Below are 17,473 nucleotides of genomic sequence, written 5' to 3'. Positions count from 1 at the left end.
AAGAAGATCGGTGCTGTTTTTACTTACTCAATTTCATGCAAGCAGTACATGCTTCATTCTCTTTCAACCCTACTGGTAACTTAGAGACTGTGGTAAAAATAATGCACTCCAGTCTTGGTCTCGACGCAATGAGGATTTTTTTATTGAAGCTTCTGCAAAAAGCTAACTTACAAGCCCCTGCTACGTGACACTGTAATTCTTATATCTAACATGAGTTAACGACCCAGCACATCTCATTCTCAAGGGAAGAATCACTCATTGGGCCCCTTAGAACCTCAAGGTTGTTGCTGGGTGAACTTACTATTTTACCTATGTGTCACGAAACAAGGCTCAGAGTTAGAAAACAGCTACATACATGGTTATCTTTACATCACCGCCGTTTTCCTAATTTTCTATCTGCTCAGGAATGGCTGGCTGTGCATGCAGTTGCTGCTATATGATCATTACATACTACATCTAAATGTTTTAAAAATACAATAACCCTATTAGAGCATATGAATATAAATTGCTCTCACAGAGACCTTTCGTGACCCTGTCAGAGAAGCAGCAGCTCTTCAAGATGGAGGAGTTATGCCGACTTAGCAGATTTCTCAAGCCACTGTTTATTTCTTTTAGAGATGTTGATGTAGTCAAAAGAAAAAAGAAGTATCAAACATCTTAATCAAACTCCATGGCAGCCTGGCGCTCAGTGCCAATCGAGACTCCTCCATATATCTTTTCTGATCTTCAGCCTATATACTCAAGCCATGTTCACAAGATGTTTTTCCAAAAGATACAGGAGAAACATATGTTCCATGCATGTAACATTCTCATTATCTATAACTGAGATAAGTGGGGAAAAGGAAAAGGCCCATCTCCTCCGAGTCCCTTACGTTAAACATGTCTATATCCTAAGAGCAACAGTTCTGTTATATTTCCAGATAAGTTTATATGTCAGCCGTGAAGCTGAATACGCTACACCACTGCAACAGGAAACAGAGGCTCACCCATTAACACATCTGACACACGTCTGTCTGGGCCATGACTTTAAAGAAAAATACTGTGCAAGGAGACATGCTTGTTAAATATCTGTGAATAAAGAGCAAACCGCAGTGATATTCTGGAAGGTTTTGTAGAAGTTTGGGGAAGAGGTGTGAAAATATGCTCGGAGTGTAAAGATAACCAAATATTGCAGTGTCCTGTATTTAAACTCACACATTCATTACTACCTCAGACAGTCCAACTGAGACAGGGGTTTGTATGTTGTAGCAGATATTTGCTCTGCTATTAAATCAATCTGCTCCCCCCAGCAGGAGAGAAAACAGTCTAGAGGTTTAGTGAGGTCTGTTTTAAGACACCGGGAATCTAGGCCTGATTTAATGGCACTTTGTAACACTAGTTTTATTTGATCTGTAGCAGTGAACGCAGACAAATGTTAGTAATCCTTTAGACAAATGTTAGTAATCCTCTTCCTCAAGCTGGAGATAGTGGAGATGTGCTGATTTACAGAGGTCTACTTAAGGGCCTGTCGGCACTTTCTCTCTAATTCTCCCAATTAGCTAATAAGCATTTAGAATAGTGCATAAAAGAATCCAGCTCCATAGTCAATAGAAAGGCAGAGTATAACCTTTATTTCTGCATAAAGAGTACAAAATAAGGTGAAGACTAAGGCACTACATATAATGCGTTAGCCTGAGACAGCCAGCACTCTCCCAAAGCAGTCTAAAGGGTATGGCTCTGCCTGGGCCTTATATACTGTCCTTATCATGCTGTGGTTACCCCTACGCATATTTTTTTTTATCTTAATGTATCGCGGTTGGGTCCGCTTATGTCCCAGTGAAAAGCCCCTTACCCCTAAACCCAGTTACCTTTGTACCCGCTTATGTCCTGCGTTCTTGCGACTCTATTTTTTAAAAGAGTGCTGACACCTGCAAGGCCAATTGTGCTGACTATCGCAATACTGCAGAATTTTGGGTTTTTTCCAAACAGTTTACCTGATTCACCCCTAGCAGTCTCCCACGGGTATTACACTAATCTTGAGTGTACAGCAATGCTGACTGTCTCCTGCCATGGTCATTGTAGCAGAATACACATGTAGAACATGTTTATGAGTACATAATGTATTCTTACATACAAATAATCCATCAGGCCCTCCTACAGACCATAAACTCAAAGAAGATATAAACAAACATTCCAGGAATTTAAGTGTTTATTTAGCAAACATATCTGTACAAATAAGAGGACCATTAGAAAACAAACAAACAAAAAATATATACTTTACAAATGATCCCTTTTCAAACTTTAAACATTTACACTATGATAAAACAAGTTTTAATAAAATGTAACAAAAACAGTGTCATAGCTGATAGAGCAAGATGAAGGTCAAGAAAATTAAATAGTTGTCTGAGTTAAAGTACCTTAGAACAAATAAAGATGAGAAAGATCTGGTTCAATTAGGTAAACATAATGGAAGTTTGTCTTCTGTTCTTCTAAAAAAAAAAATAAAGGCAGAAAGAAAAGATTATTTTAGATTTTCAATAATTCAGCAAAATGTACAGCAGCTTAAAAAAAAAACAAAAAAAACAGAATCAATGTAACAATCAAGAAAACAAATATTTAGGACAAACTCGTCTTCATTACGGAGTTTCATTTTTATTAAACTGAAGGTAATTTTCTTTATGATTTCCCACAGAGAGGAGGTCTGTGGGAAATCAGAAAGAAAATGACCTTCAGTTTTAAGGAATAAATAAATAAAACATGACAAACCACAGCACTGATGCAGTATAACTTAACCATCTTATAACCACAAAGTGATGCTTATTACCAATAAACCAATAAGCTATAAAAAAAACAATCCCTTCTAATTGGTAAACATCAGGTTACAGTAACAGTTAACAGGTCAAGACAAGACTTACTTGTGGCCATCTAGCCAGTGGGCACATGTCCATTTGCAGAAGCAGCTGAGGTGACACTTCCACTGAATGTGGTCACCTGGTCTGGCTGGAGACCTTGATTGTAAGCATAGAAAGGATGGTAGGCCTGTAATGTCTCTGGAGGCTGGACGGACTGAACAGGCGGGTATACTTGAGACTGATTAACTACTTGGGAAGTGTAAGCAGAGTTGGCATTGGTGAGATATCCCAGATTCGCAGAATGACCTGGGGGAACAGCTTCAGCATTCGTGGCATTTTCATTTACTGCTACAGTGTAATTATGTGCTATAGTACTAGCACTGGGTGAAACATAATCAGGTTGCTGATACCAAAAATATTGAGGAGGCACAGCATATCCAGGTATCACCGGACTGGTGACTGAGGTATTTGAGGTCATGGAAAAATACAAATGAGCATTTTGTGGTGGAATGTGGTATGACATGGGACTGCTCTCTGTGCTGGCATAGGCTGAGGTGACTGCTTCATTAGCAGTAATTGTCCAATCAGACTCAACAGAGGAGGCAGCCACTAGGTTTGTATTAAGTGTTTCAGGGATAAACTGTTGATTTTCATAATTCTGTGCTTTTTTACTTGTCTCATGCAGTCGAGCAATTTCATGCCCCTGTGCCTGCATGGCTGGATCACTACTGGCACTACTGGAAGGACAGGGATGCTTTTGCTGAGGTGCCAAGATGGAAGTTTTGTTCAAAGGCTGATATGAGGGGACCATCTCAGCAGGGGTACAGGGGTCTGGATCTCCTGAGACATTTGGATGGGATTTCTGTATTCCTTCTGAAAGGAATGTCAGTGAAATGGAAAGACTATTCTGTAGATGAGTAAAATCAGCCAAGCGCTCATCTAAGGTCTTCCTCCTAATAGCAGATTCTGAAGGAACAGGGCTATCCGGCACTAAAGGAGATTGTTTCAGATGACTGGAAGGGTCACCAGTAAAATGTTTTTTCCTGGGTAATGAGGAGACAGCCTTGCTTTCTGAACAATGTCTTTTTAAACAGGTCTTGGAGATGTTTGACCCAGATTGCTCATTCAGTGCAACTTTATCAGAGCAGATTCCTGAAGGTATCTGAGCAATCAGTTGAGGATTTGAAGCACTGCGATGATCTTTAAGAGTTTTGGCTGAACTTTCAACCTCTGATTTGGTCTGTACCTCTGACTTCTTAGAAGACTTGGTTGAGGTGGTTGGCTTATGGGTGGAATGTGAGTACTTGTTGATGTGTCTTGTTGCACTCACTGCAGAACTGGAACAAGTAACGTGTGTCTGGTCTGCATTAAATTGACTGGGGCTCTGCTTGTCTTTGTGTTTGGTCTTTGTCTTCAAGTTGGTATGGCCCTGAGGTAATGACTCTTTAGAAGATACCTCGATGATGGTGTTTTCTGGGGCTCTGGTTTTAGAACTGTGTCGACTGGGAGGATCAGGCATTTGGTTGTCACAAGTCTGGAGTTTTGGTTGTTTAATCATCTCTTCAATGGAAGTCAAAGAACTTGAAAGTTTGATCTGTTTAACCACTGTTGGGGACATATGAGAGGAATCTGGTTCAGTATTCCTGCGCTTAGAAACTGTCCTTGGAGTCTGTGCAGCTGCAAAAAAAAAGAAAAAAAAAGAAATGGAAATGATACCATGAAGAACATTGAAACAGATTTTAGCTTGCTAGTAACTCACTCTTCTCAGGTAAGTCAGCAGGCGGTGGTGAATGTCGAGTTGTGACTTCTGTCTCGATTTTCTCTTGTTTCACCAAAACTAGTAAAATTAAAATAAATAAACTCTTGAGCTGCTGAAATTCAATGAATATTTAAATGTTAATTTCTACACAAACAGACAAACTAACACTAAACCCACTGCAGCAAGCTAGCATGAAAGAGATGCTCACTGTGCAGTAAAAGATTCTGTCTGAATTTATTTACATTATCTATTTATTACAACATTCCACAATAAAGTCTCAATAAAGGACAACTGACAAACATTTGGTGCTTTTTCATGTCTTGTGTGCAAAGCATCAATTATGCGCACTTCAGGTGTGAAAAGGTTTTTGCCCCTTTAGATGAACAAAATGAAATAATTAATTAAGAGCACTGGTGAATAACCAGTGCAAGAGTTAATAACAAGCCACTGATTTGGGCCAGTTTTGTCCAATCTAAATCTAGCACACTGATTGTCCAGATATATCATGCCAAAGAGAAGAGTGATCCTGAAGACTTCAGAAAACAATGGTTTAGATGTTTAGATCAGGAAAAGTGTACAAAACTAAACCCTATATTGAAATGTTTTTTTATTCTCTATGCAGCTGACATTTTAAATGTCTTTATTCTGGATACAATTCCTTTTGTGTCTGTGCATGGGTTCACAGTATGCACTCACCTGGTTGCTTTTTGGGAGAGATACAAGTTTGGAGAGCACAAAGGTTCTGTGCTTTTCTAATTTTCTGTAACTGCATGATAGCTAAGAGAGACAGAAAAAAAAACAGTGGAAGATTTTGTATGTAGTCTTTTGTAGACTGAGACTCAAATCACAACTTTTAGCAGTGACTGTTAATCATATACATTATCAGCATAAACTAATTTACATTTGATGCCTATACAATTACCTTTATCATATGACAGGCTTTTAATTTCCTTAAGGTCAGCACACTGTAGTTCCATTTCCTACAACAGGGGAAAATAATTTTTACTGACAGGACTATTGTGATATAAACAGAATGTATGAAAAAATAAATTTGCCACTATGAAAGATGTCAAATGAGACATTATTTAATAATAGAAAAAGTCTCTAGTACAGCTTATTATTAATGTTTTTTTTATGTATGTACTTAATTAATTTAGCTCATTAATCACTGGGTGATTGTTTTATTTCCTTAATATATTAAACTCTTTGTTCTCTTAATTATATCGTTTCACGTTTACATGTCCCTATAATAATATATACACATAGTTTGTTTTAATCAATATGTTTGTGGTGTTCTGACTCAGCAGTCCTGACCTTGACCCAGCAGTCCAAAAAAAGCAATGTATTGGAGTTTAATATAATGATGTCATGAGAAATTAAGTAATTGGAGAGGTGAGCAGGATAATGATGACCTCTCCTCAGTCAAAAAAAGTTTAAGAACCAATGGCAATTGTTTTTCAAATGAATTGTTTCTCAGGACGTCTCAGGTCTACGTTCACACTCGATCTTGAAATAAAGAACATTTAAATATTTTCTTTTCTGCCACCAGGTTTATTCATTATGTCTTAAGTATTACTTTTCCCTGTTAAGAAAACAGGTGTTGATCATTTGCAATGTGAGCTGATGTGGTGACGCACTACACCACAGCAGCTTGATTCGAACAGATATTTTGAGCTTAAAACAACACTGAAAGAACCCTTGTTTTGTGGGTTGCAGTTTCACAGTACCTCATTCTGTAAATATAGGAACTAGACTGAATAACTGAGGGAGCCTGCTAGCTGGCTGCTAAGCTGGTTAGTCTGTTCCAAAGATGGCATAATGTAGTTACAGAGTCACAGAGACTCTTAAAATGAGAAGCACCTCTCGGACCAGGCAATCTGGTTGCATTGTCAATGATACCATGAACAGATGTAAGCATGTATTTATTTATTTGTTGTTTTATAAAAAATATTTTCAAACAGAATCACATGCTTTGTGCAGAATTACACGTATAGCTCTGATACTTTGGTACTGTTTTGCACTCATTATTGTAAAATCCACATATAATTACGTATAGTCTTCCCAAACCAAAATGCATTAGACACATTTGAAGGAATAAAATGGATAAAATGTCATCACTGCTGCTCTGGTCTTGCCTTCTATTGCTAAGTGAATTTATTTTTCATACTGGCAGAATAAGCTGATCCTCTATAAGTATGTGGTCTGCTTATTAAGCCCAATTAGAAGCATGTGTTCCATTCTAAAAGGAGCAGTATCTGGTTTACCTGTGGCTGACCTGGCTCATCCTCATAGGTCTTCTCCACTTGGTGTGCAAGTTGCATAAGCATCACAGATCTTTGAGTTCTAGTATCAGAATCAGGCCAGTTCTCAAAAAACCAGGGGTATCGATGCCTCTAAGAACAGGGAGCAAATACAAACACAGTAAAAATAGAGAGTTATGCCCTTCTCAAACTGAATTTACTAAGTTCAGAAAGAAGTCAATAGTTAGACTGATTTATAGAGCAAAATAAACAAACAAACATGCAGAACAAAGTGGGGATTGGGAACCACTACAATAGACCATTTTAACCATTTGATCAGATATGCAGCTGCAGTTATCATGGTATAGACCATTCCTAGTCTCATAGCAAGTTTAAACTATGAGCAAAAGTGGAGGAGCATGAATTATGTACTAACCAAGCCCTCATTGTGGCAACAATTATTTGAGTAAATGCCTGATCTTTGAGTGACTGCTGATTCCATGGTATGGCAGCTTAGTTAATTAATTCCAAGTCTCTACTTCTGCCAATCACCAGCAAGTCTGATTTGTTTTTTTTACTAAACATGGCCAAGAACCACTTACTTTAACACACATGCAGAAACCACCAAAAAATTAAATGACAGAAAAAACACAGCTTACTACTGCCTAGCCTAAGCAATACTAAATGACGTAGAATGTGTTGTTTTAACTTTAAACACTTTTCTAGTAATTAGTAGTAATTATGAACACAGATTATCTAGTCCCTGTAGATATGTACTAATACATAACTGTACATATCAGCCAAATCTGATGACGAACTTAGATTAAAGAAAATTGAGGACTGTGTAAAATGCTGGATGTCGCATAACTTTCTCCTTCTAAACAATGTCAAAACAGAGGTTCTCCCTTTGGGTCTAAAAGCTGCAAGAAAATAACCTAATGTTAAATCTGTCCCATTTCTGTGTTATTCTCAGTTTAGCAGATACACCATAATTGCTTCAGATCTATCATTTGACCAACGTATAACTAATATTACTAGGGCAGCTTTTCTTGGGACATCTTGGGAACACTGCCAGGCTAAGAAATGCCTTATGATGCTGTAAATTAGTAAATGCTTTTATTACTTCAAGGCTACACTATTTCAATGCATTATTGTTAGGATGCTCCAGCAGAAACCTCAGTAAACTTCAATTATTTCAAAATGCTGCAGTAAGGGTCCTTACCAAAACTAGAAAAATTGAACATATTCCTGTACATCTCCAAATATTATTACAATAATTACAATCATTTCTAGACTTTTAATTGTTAATGTTATCTGAAAAAAAATGTTATTTTATTTTAATTTAATTTTAATTCATTTTAAATAATGCAGACAATCTAGCTTCTTTGCTTAATAATAACAACAATAAACTCACTGGACAGCATTACCTAACGCAAGTACAACATCTAAGTAATTCAATACTCTCACAATAGTAGTATCTGAAAGTTTCATATGCTATCTGGCCTCATGGGCTGGTATGTCTAAGCGAGGGGCCCTTGGTACGAAAGTCAAGGTCCCACATGAGATCGGTCTCTCTCCAGCTCTCTCTCAGTTCCATACAGATGAGGATATTGTTATCAGAGAAGTGCTCTGTAGTCTCAGCTATGTGGCCTTGGTATAAGGTCAAGAACATATAAATGGGAATGAGAGTTGCACCTGCTGTAGCTGCAGTGAGAAAACTCTCCTTCACATTATTCAGTTCTGCAGATACTTGCATACCATTTTCAGTGCAATCTGTTTGACCCGAAGGTTTGAATAATTCTGTTTTAACTGTGTGGATAACAATCCAAACTCAGTGCCTGAGTATGTGTGTTTTAGGAGCATTTTATATTTTATGTTCAAGTAGACCCACCAGGTAACTTTCTCGGTGGCCAAGCTTCATTAGGTGGTTGATTATGAGGTCATGGTTGAGTTTGCTGGAACAGGCCACACACAAGTACAGTGAAGGCTGACCATTACTTCGGCACTCAATTACTGAGCTTAGACCTATAGAAAAAGCAACACACAGACAGACACACATGCGCACACATTAGAGAAACAAGGAGGTGAAGAATTTGGTATCCATATACAAAAGGTGTTCCAACCGTGATACTGACCAACCACAGCATCACTTTTGCTCTCTCTTTTGCTGTTTACACTATTGATCAGGTCAGCTTTGTGCTTGGATGGATTGACTGTATAAACAACAAAAACATTTTTTTATGTATTGATACTTAAGATGGCTGCCAAAAACCAAATAAAGTGCTTAAAATTATTTATTTTAGAATCCTAAAGTGATCTTAACATCATCTTAACCATTCTGTCAGTCCTAACCTGTAAATTCTCCAGAATGTGGTGCATCCAAACTGGTTGCAGTGTTAACCCCAAAGCAGCATTTATTCGGAGAAACTAAGAAAATCAAGCAGACAGTACGTGAGATCATATCAACTCATCTGTAAAAACAATTAAAAATCTGAAAAACACATTTGAACAAAACCCACAGAACTGCAAAAACAGATTCTTACCTTCGCCATAGTCAGGTTTTTCCTGTTTAATTTTGATTGTGCTAGGGAGGAAGTGTTGTACCCCCAAGGTAGTCGACTCTAGAGTTTATAATGAAAGTGAATGTGTGTGTGGGGGGGGGGGGGTTGGAGAAGAGAGACAAAAGATCTGTTAATGCAATAAATTAGTTAAACTGAGAACAGTGTGTTATAGAGATTTGTGTAAAGTGAATTTTTACAGTCAAGGACAATAACAGAAAGCCTTTTTAAAAACAACCGCACACACACACACACCAAAATATACCTAGTACAATTAAATCATGTGTAAGAGATCTATGTAATACAAGTAATTACCTGTTCTATGTGTTTCTGGTATTGTTTGTGTCTCCTTTCCAGAATCCCTGTCAGACTCTGCTGTTATATCAGTTTTTAACTGAAGCTGTGTCGGCTCTGCTTGAGCTTGAACCCCAGTCTTTGAGACCTTCCAGGTTTTCTCTGGGCTTTGACTGAGCTGTGACTGATCCTTGATGGGGCTACTGATTTTAGTGCATTCATTGTCCTGAACTCTATCAAAAGCTGGAAAAGAGTCATATAGTAACCACATAGTTATTAGATTAGTTCAAGATAATTACCTGGCAAAACAGGACAGACATTTTAGTTTAAATCGTCCAATCTTACCTCTGTCTGCTACTGGGCTATGGTGAAGTCTGGGTTGTGTTTGGCTTGGATTCAGGTCACAGCTTTGCAGAGGCTGATGTTCTGGTGTGTTTTCATCAGTTTCTGAACGGTCTTGCTGTAAAGGTGCTGTAGAGTTTTCTAAAATTAATATTGGAATTTGAATTGTTGATTAAAACAGAAACGATGATCCACATGTCAGTTTTTAATAATGCTGTGGCAGTACAGTACCTTTCTGATTTTGGCCAGTACGAATAGATGACAGGAAATTATAGCCTGCTATTGGTCCATACATCCTCTGCAGCATTTCAATTGCTAAAATTTGCATACACACAAACACATATCCAGGTCATCTGTACACCGCTGTAATTATAAAATCACTAAAAGAAAATATTAATGTTAGGTTCAACAATAAGACCAATATAAAATTGAGAAAGTGGGAGGCAAAAGTTTGGGTACTCTGGTACTTCTTATTGTGAATAGTTCAGAGAGTTTAAGGAATTGAGGTAAGTATTTATGAAGCTTTGATATTTGCATCACCTTTGTCTAATGATGACTGAACATGCCATAGCCCAAGCAAACTAATTAATGTTTGATACTTTGATCAAAGTAATCTGAGACCTCAAAGCACTCAGGGTCCCCAAAAAACCTAATCTTGCTTAAAATGTAATCATAAACTGAACTATTTAATTCACAGTAACCTACATTTTGACCAAGGGTCCCCAAACCTTTCAATGCCACTGTAGATTCACTCACCATTGAGGAAATCTGCAGACTGCAAAATCTCATACTGCTTTTGGTCCAGCTTAATGACCTGTACACAAACAGATGATTAGTTTAGTCGTGTTCAATTAAAGATTAAAATTTTAGAATTAATGGGTTTCAGATCAAGGATTCTGAAGACAGTAATTAGTGGATCAGGAGAGTAGGATTTCTCAAAAATCTCAATGTTATTGCAGGTGTCACATGTTCTGCTGTGTTTTGTGGAACAAAAACATGTGAATAAAAGTATGTTGCTACTGTTCTCATCCAGCCAGTAAAAGTCTTGCTTGTGTAATTAAATACAATCTACAGTTGCAGAAACATTAGATGAATCCTTTGGAATGACCTAGGCTTGTGTGGTAATCACAAGTAAAATATTCGCTTAGCTTACACTGCTTAATAATGACTGGCCCTGGCATATTTGCTTCTAAAATGATGATCCTGTAAGGTCACTTAAAGTGCAAGTATGTGCACAAGGTAAAAGAGAATGTATGCTGTGTACGCGAGCGTGGGCTAGCCAGCAACAAGAGAGTGAGCTGAAACCACAGCGGCCATCAACATCTACAGCAGAGCACACAAATAGGCTAGACGGTAGATGTGCTGTCTCAACAGCTTCTCCATTCTGGATTTAGTCTTTTCCACGCAGAGTTTGTCTAATGTGCCAATAATATCACTTATAACCATCTTATAACCATATAGGGGAAAGACGCGTCCCAACGAATCATATTCAGTTATATATAACGAATCACCCAGTTTTCTCTGCCTGCGAGCACAGCAATCCTTAACTTGCATTTAAATGCTTGTTGCTCTCAATAAATGTTACTCAAAGGCTGTGCGTGTCTGAGTATTTGATTGATTGATTTTTCCACAACAGTTTCCATTTAATAAAAGCAATACACCACTTGAGGCAGAGTGTCAGTCATTTTAACATTTGTTGGGGGAATTTAAAGTAATGCAAGGCTCCATGTCAAAGTAAATCATGGTAAAATCACTACCACATGGCCTCTTAGGGCTTACTAATTTAATATGCCAGTGTTGCGGTTGCTTGCAACAACACCAACCCACAGGCAGATGTTCTCCTGAGCAGTTTGTTTTTATCTGCTCTGCACTCACACTGTGGCTGTATAAGTACCGTAAGCCAGTAAGTGTAAAGAAGACTGCGGCTGTTTTTTGTTTATTTGGACCGCAGAAGAAATGGTGAGACATTTTCACATATGATCAAAATCATAACTCTGAGACCACCTGAAAAGCTGATCCTTAGTGAAGACCAACACTGCTTTCCCAGACTCTTTACCTTGGCATCAAAGCCCTGCTCCATCAATGCCAGTCTCCCAGCTAAATCCCGAAGAGTCAATTTGTCATTGATCTGCCACTTCTGAAATATCCCAGGATCCGGAATCCTCTGAAAATAGACGTCAAACAATATACGTAAATTTAACATTAAGCGTATAGTAATTAAGACACAACCAAACATCACAAAAATTCTCACACGCAGGATGGAGCAGTGCTGGTGGTGTTCACTCGTCATATGGCAACAGAAGTTCTTTGCGCTGATCTTCTCAGCACAGTTCAGACAGAGGAAAAAAGTGGGCCGGGACATTGCTCGGCACTCCACTATGTCAGATAGACCTGAAAACACAAATTCGTTTTTCCAGACAAATTTCTTTACAATCTAAAATAATACTGAAAGCTGCACATGCACATACCTATAATGGGCTCTGTACGGAAGAGGTTTCGCAAACTGAGAAACACATAGGCATTGCTGTGTCCCGTCACTGTGAGTGGCAAACAGGAAAAAAACAAGTTAGCAAGTCTGAAAAACAGTAACAACCCAACCCCCCCCCCCTCATAACATGACAAGTTTTGGTAAGTTCCCACAAAGTGAAACTCCAAGATGGCACAAACCTATGGGAAAGGTCAGAGAATTGTACGTTTGTGTAGACCTTCTCTCCTCAAAGCAGATGGAATGGGTACTCACTGCATATTTCAACACAAAGACATTAACAATACATATCAATTAGAGCTGGGCGATATATTGAAATATCGGGATATGAACAAAGCTGCATATGGAGTGAGGCTCTCATTTATATCGATATTTGATTGCTCAAGTCTAAATCTTGCCTTATTCTGTTCTTTTATTATGAGGCTGTGCTCTGCTCAGCTTGTCTGCTCTGCTCACAGCCCTGCCCCTTCTCCCTCTCTCTCTCTCAGCACCCCTAAACCAGTTCAGACAGCGCTGCAAGCCTCCTCTGATATGATTTTTTTTGTCCATATCACCCAGCCCTAATATCAATCAGCAATGAATACTGAATCATTTACAGCAGTTGTTCCCAATCCTGGTCCTGTATTGCCACTTTCCTGAAAACCTTAGCACTTCCCCCGCTCTCATATTTAAAGCTTCCCTTGCCTTCAAAACTGCTGCAACTATTAAACTAATTACAAGCCCTTATTAATTATCCAGAAACAGATATCAGCACATCATCGTTCATGCTTCAGTGAATTAACAGAAATAGGCATGGAAACACCGCAAGACTGACCGAGTTGTGATTCGCCTGCACTTTTCAACTCTGCACTGGAAGGTTGGGGTCTTGGCCATGTCTCAGATAAAACAGTGCCTGCAGGTATAACAACAATGGGTTGAAATGGACACAATGGCATGCAAATGTTAAAGAAGAAACAATTTAAGCAATATTTGTGTATTTTGTTTCATACAATTCTAGAGTGTGAAAACCAAAAGAAAGGACATTTGGCCAACCTTGTGCCAACAATCAGCATTAGCCATTTGCTCATTAGATAAGCTAAGAAGGTAGCGTTTCCACAAGTCATCAGCTCATCAATTGATTAAGAAATGTCAGTTAACCAGAATGGTGGAGGAAAACTGCTTGTAGAATTATTAGTAGAAGCCTTTGCAGAAGCATCAGCAGATTCTGGAGTGGTGATGCACTGTTAAGTTATTGAGTCATTAGCTTGCCGTCTTCAATCGCTGACTGAAATTTGTCACCTATGCTGTTCATAGACCTGAAGTTGGGGTATAGTATGGTGGGGGTCCCATGGGCTTGTCTTGGGGAGAGAGAGAGAGAGAGAGAGTTCCGTTCTCGGGTATAGCTCTGTGAGATTTCGTTTCCTACGTGCTTTGCCCATGAAACTCTAGGAGACTGGAATGTACCTCACCGAGATGTTAAGCTGATCCAGATGTGTCCTTATGTGCACCATGTATGGTTAAGCAAAGGTGGGGGCTGATTTTCACCCCATATGAGTACAATTGGGCTAGATGATTGATGTCCCACATATCGGAACAGTACAACTTTTGACGTGTAGTAGGGTATAAAATGAGCACAGAAAATTGGCAGACTCTCTACACTGTACTTTTGATTGTGATAAAAGGTTTCATTATTGCAACAGAAAGACGGTGGTCACAAGTCTCCTTTTAAGGAACATCTCATTGTCCTAGTTCTTTTGTTGTAGGTCATTCTTTAAGTTTTCTTTTGCTCAGGGCATTTATGATACATCTTGGTTCATTCTATGATTTATAACAACGGTGTTTAGAGAGATACAATGTTAAAAAAAACAACAAAAAAAAAAAAAAACACAAAACAACCCCAAAACAAGTTGGCGAAATAAAAGCATGGTTAGAATGTTTCTCAAAAAAACAGCTAACATGGCCAGAACTGACTGTTGTATAATGACCTGCAAAAATATGATATTCATGGAAGACTCATCAGTAGAAAATCTTTCCTGAGTGAAACGTTTTTAAAGAAACACCTAAACAAGCCTACTGCATTTTCAAAACAAGTTGTGTGGACTACTAAAGTGTAATGTTAACACTGAACCAAAAAAGCGCAGAATTTAATTTCAAAGCGTCAGATAAAACGTTTTTTTGAAATCAGTGAGTAACAAAGAAATGTCACCAGGGGTGCCCAAATGTTTGCATAGCACTGTACTTCGATTATTAGACTACAAGCTGATTGTCAGTTTTTTCACAATGAATACTTATATGCAGGAGACAAATTATTTATGTATGAGACAAAGACAAAGTATGTCTTCCTCTCTCATTAATTGTTTAAGGGGGTTATAGCTTGTTAAATATTAAAGTATGACAGTATTGAGCAACCAAGCCTTTGGATGAGATAGCTGGCATTACTTAAGCCTGAAGGGCAGCAAGCCAAAAAAGGGGCCTTTCATATTAGGAGGGGTGCATGATTTGTGTAGATTTGTGAAGGAATCTTTAGTTCTGCAGATGTCAGCAGCATCTTTCCGGTATTAGAATGCTTTGCCCTGGATATAAGCAGGACTAAACGAACAGCAATTCTAAAACAAATTATGCAAAGGGTTGCAGCATCCTGATGTAGAGATAAGGGCTGCATATAAGGCAACAGGTAGAATCAGACACATCTTTGGGGGATGCTGGCTGTCTCAGTAATGATTTAGTTTTTATACCTTTTGAAAACTTTGAGTACCTACCTTTCATTGACTGTGGAGCTTTTTTGCACCATTTCTGTTTTTTATTAACTGATTAACTGATGTTTATTAACTGATTGGATGGTATAGACTAAAAGTGTGAGTGTTGCATAGAAAGCCATACTGAAAGTGTATGAGAGAAATAAAACTACCTAGAGTCCTACCAGCTGCTTGATCTTCACCCTCCTTGAAATGACTCTTGGCAGACAGTGGCAGAAGCATGAGTGTAGAGGAATTTTCAGATAAAGGAGTGGAAGAAGAGGGAGAGGTAGGAGAATACAGAGGAGCAACAACAGATAGAGAGGAAGGAGAGACCGGTTCACACAGAGGTGGAGGGCAGACAGACTCGTATGTGTTTTGAGGTGAAGACAGAGACTGTGTAAGAGTCACAGGCTGAGAGGAGTCAGGAGGCAGGTTAGGGACAGGAGGTGCTAGGGGAATAGAAGAAAAGGAGCAGAAAGGAGGCAAGTCAGGTACAGGAGGTGGGAGAGGGGGCAGAGTGACAGAGAAAGTCAGTGTGCTGTGAGTGACAGATGGTTTTAAACAATGTGTACTGCAAGGTTCTGCAGGTGACTGTACGGTCCATGAATGGCTTCCCCTTTGAGGATTCTCTGTTGTATCTAAACAAAACAATGCAAAGGGTGCTGTTAATTTTTTCACATTTTAGAGAAAATGTTCAGAAAAGCACTATTCACCAAGTTCACAATGTCTAGGCGCATCAAAACCACACCTGGCATCACTGACATCTCTGGTAAGGGGGCTTGCTCTTGCTGTAATGAGGGGATTGCTGCAGCAAATTTTCCTGTACAAATAACACAGGAAGGGTAGCACTTCAGCAATGCTTCAGCAGGAGAGTAATATCAGGCAGACAGTCTCAGGAGATTCATGTGCAGAAGAAATGGCTTAATCGACAAATCCTTGGTTTAGTCCACAAATAATGCATTCCAAATAAAAGAGAGTCCTCTTCTGAGCCAAATAATCAGATGTAACAATGTGTTGTTTACAGCTACAAATAATGATTGTTCAATCCTGGAGAAAAGTACTACTGATAAAGGAATATCAAGAATACATAAAATTTGCTTTAGTAGTTACCCTCTGTATGGTATGATGCTGTCTTACAGTTGGGCTCTGGACAGGCAAGGCTACCTCTTGGGTCCAGTTGAGCCTTTAGTTTTGTCAGCTGCAATTTCAGCTCAGACATGGCTGATTAAGAAGAAAACACATAGAAGATGTGAAAAAAAATTCAACAACAAAAAGTCTAGTTTAAATCTTTGAAGGTGTAATAAGAATGAATTCTGCCCTGCTGATACCTAGGCGCCGGCCTAGGGTGCACTCCATCCTACACACTGTATCATATGAACAACTGTTCATGATTACTGTTCGGTTATGGGATGTAACCACTAGGAAAAGGCCTACTCCTTTGGATAGGCTGCAAGGGTGTTTGTACTATGAAAGGCGTTATGAAGTGGTGCAAGTGCACTGCGGAGCCATGCTAATTTGGTCTTCATATCCGAATATAAGGATATAATACGTCCATGTTCACTTTATATTAAAGGTATGCTTGCTGGTCATAATGTATTGGTAATATGTTAATACAGGTCTTTTATATTATTACATTAAGTTACAGGTTATGTTAAACTGCAAACTCACGTTTATATAATCAATTATATAACTTGTTTTTCATGAGGATGCAGCTGCGAAACCACTGGAATGTACAAGTGATAGTGATAGGCTGTGCCTGGCGGGAGCGGTTGGCCCCCATTCTCGCCCACGCACAGTTCCTCATTTTGTTAAAAGATATAAGGGACGGGACCCCCTTTTTCCGGTGAGAGTCGGCTGAGTAAAACTGCAGGTCCAGCTCGGCAGTTTGCTGAGACGGCTGTCTTCTACCAGGATTGAAAGGGGTCTCCCGATCCACTGAGTGGTAAGTAACTGCAAGTCTCATGCAAAACTGAAAGCGTTCTGCCAAGTTTGCTTTCGGTTTGTTTTTGTTGATTGTGAAATAAAGGGACCTTTTTATACAGGACCTCTGGTGTGGAACCTGAGTTATTTAACAGTCGTCCCTTTGGTTCAAAATTTCACAAGACAGAAGGGCTTACCTTCACTGGCTGGTGCAGTCCTTAAAGCTGTGAAGACTTTGGCAGGGACAGTTAATTTCTGGTAAACATAAAAATATATATATATTTATGTATATTTGCAGTGAATACACCCAGAAGTGTTTAATCTGGT

General features: G+C 38.8%; 1 protein-coding gene across 4 annotated transcripts in view; it reads right to left on the bottom strand.

Annotated features, from left to right (window-relative positions):
* Window positions 1-2,894: 2,894 nt before the first annotated feature.
* The window catches only part of LOC140552168 (uncharacterized), a 54,307-nt gene continuing 39,728 nt past the window's right edge, over window positions 2,895-17,473 (bottom strand). For 2 of the 4 annotated variants that reach the window (XM_072676238.1, XM_072676236.1), the window contains exons 47-68: window positions 17,344-17,401; window positions 16,337-16,447; window positions 15,975-16,046; window positions 15,397-15,864; window positions 13,324-13,401; window positions 12,692-12,763; window positions 12,493-12,561; window positions 12,276-12,415; window positions 12,081-12,188; window positions 10,781-10,838; window positions 10,256-10,339; window positions 10,028-10,165; window positions 9,704-9,925; window positions 9,374-9,451; window positions 9,183-9,257; window positions 8,966-9,043; window positions 8,722-8,855; window positions 6,855-6,983; window positions 5,513-5,570; window positions 5,287-5,367; window positions 4,591-4,668; window positions 2,895-4,508 (exon numbers count right to left, since the gene is read on the bottom strand). In XM_072676238.1, the coding sequence (XP_072532339.1) occupies window positions 2,905-4,508; window positions 4,591-4,668; window positions 5,287-5,367; window positions 5,513-5,570; window positions 6,855-6,983; window positions 8,722-8,855; window positions 8,966-9,043; window positions 9,183-9,257; window positions 9,374-9,451; window positions 9,704-9,925; window positions 10,028-10,165; window positions 10,256-10,339; window positions 10,781-10,838; window positions 12,081-12,188; window positions 12,276-12,415; window positions 12,493-12,561; window positions 12,692-12,763; window positions 13,324-13,401; window positions 15,397-15,864; window positions 15,975-16,046; window positions 16,337-16,447; window positions 17,344-17,401 (3,993 nt within the window). In that variant the 3' untranslated portion in view covers window positions 2,895-2,904. The remainder of the gene's footprint in view (window positions 4,509-4,590; window positions 4,669-5,286; window positions 5,368-5,512; window positions 5,571-6,854; window positions 6,984-8,721; window positions 8,856-8,965; window positions 9,044-9,182; window positions 9,258-9,373; window positions 9,452-9,703; window positions 9,926-10,027; window positions 10,166-10,255; window positions 10,340-10,780; window positions 10,839-12,080; window positions 12,189-12,275; window positions 12,416-12,492; window positions 12,562-12,691; window positions 12,764-13,323; window positions 13,402-15,396; window positions 15,865-15,974; window positions 16,047-16,336; window positions 16,448-17,343; window positions 17,402-17,473) is intronic. The other 2 variants (XM_072676237.1, XM_072676239.1) reach the window with 2 other exon arrangements.

Source organism: Salminus brasiliensis, chromosome 3 (genome assembly GCF_030463535.1).
Source record: "Salminus brasiliensis chromosome 3, fSalBra1.hap2, whole genome shotgun sequence".
Lineage (NCBI taxonomy): Eukaryota > Metazoa > Chordata > Actinopteri > Characiformes > Bryconidae > Salminus > Salminus brasiliensis.
The sequence above is the reverse complement of the archived record's forward strand: the minus strand, read 5'-3'. Positions and strand labels throughout refer to the sequence as shown.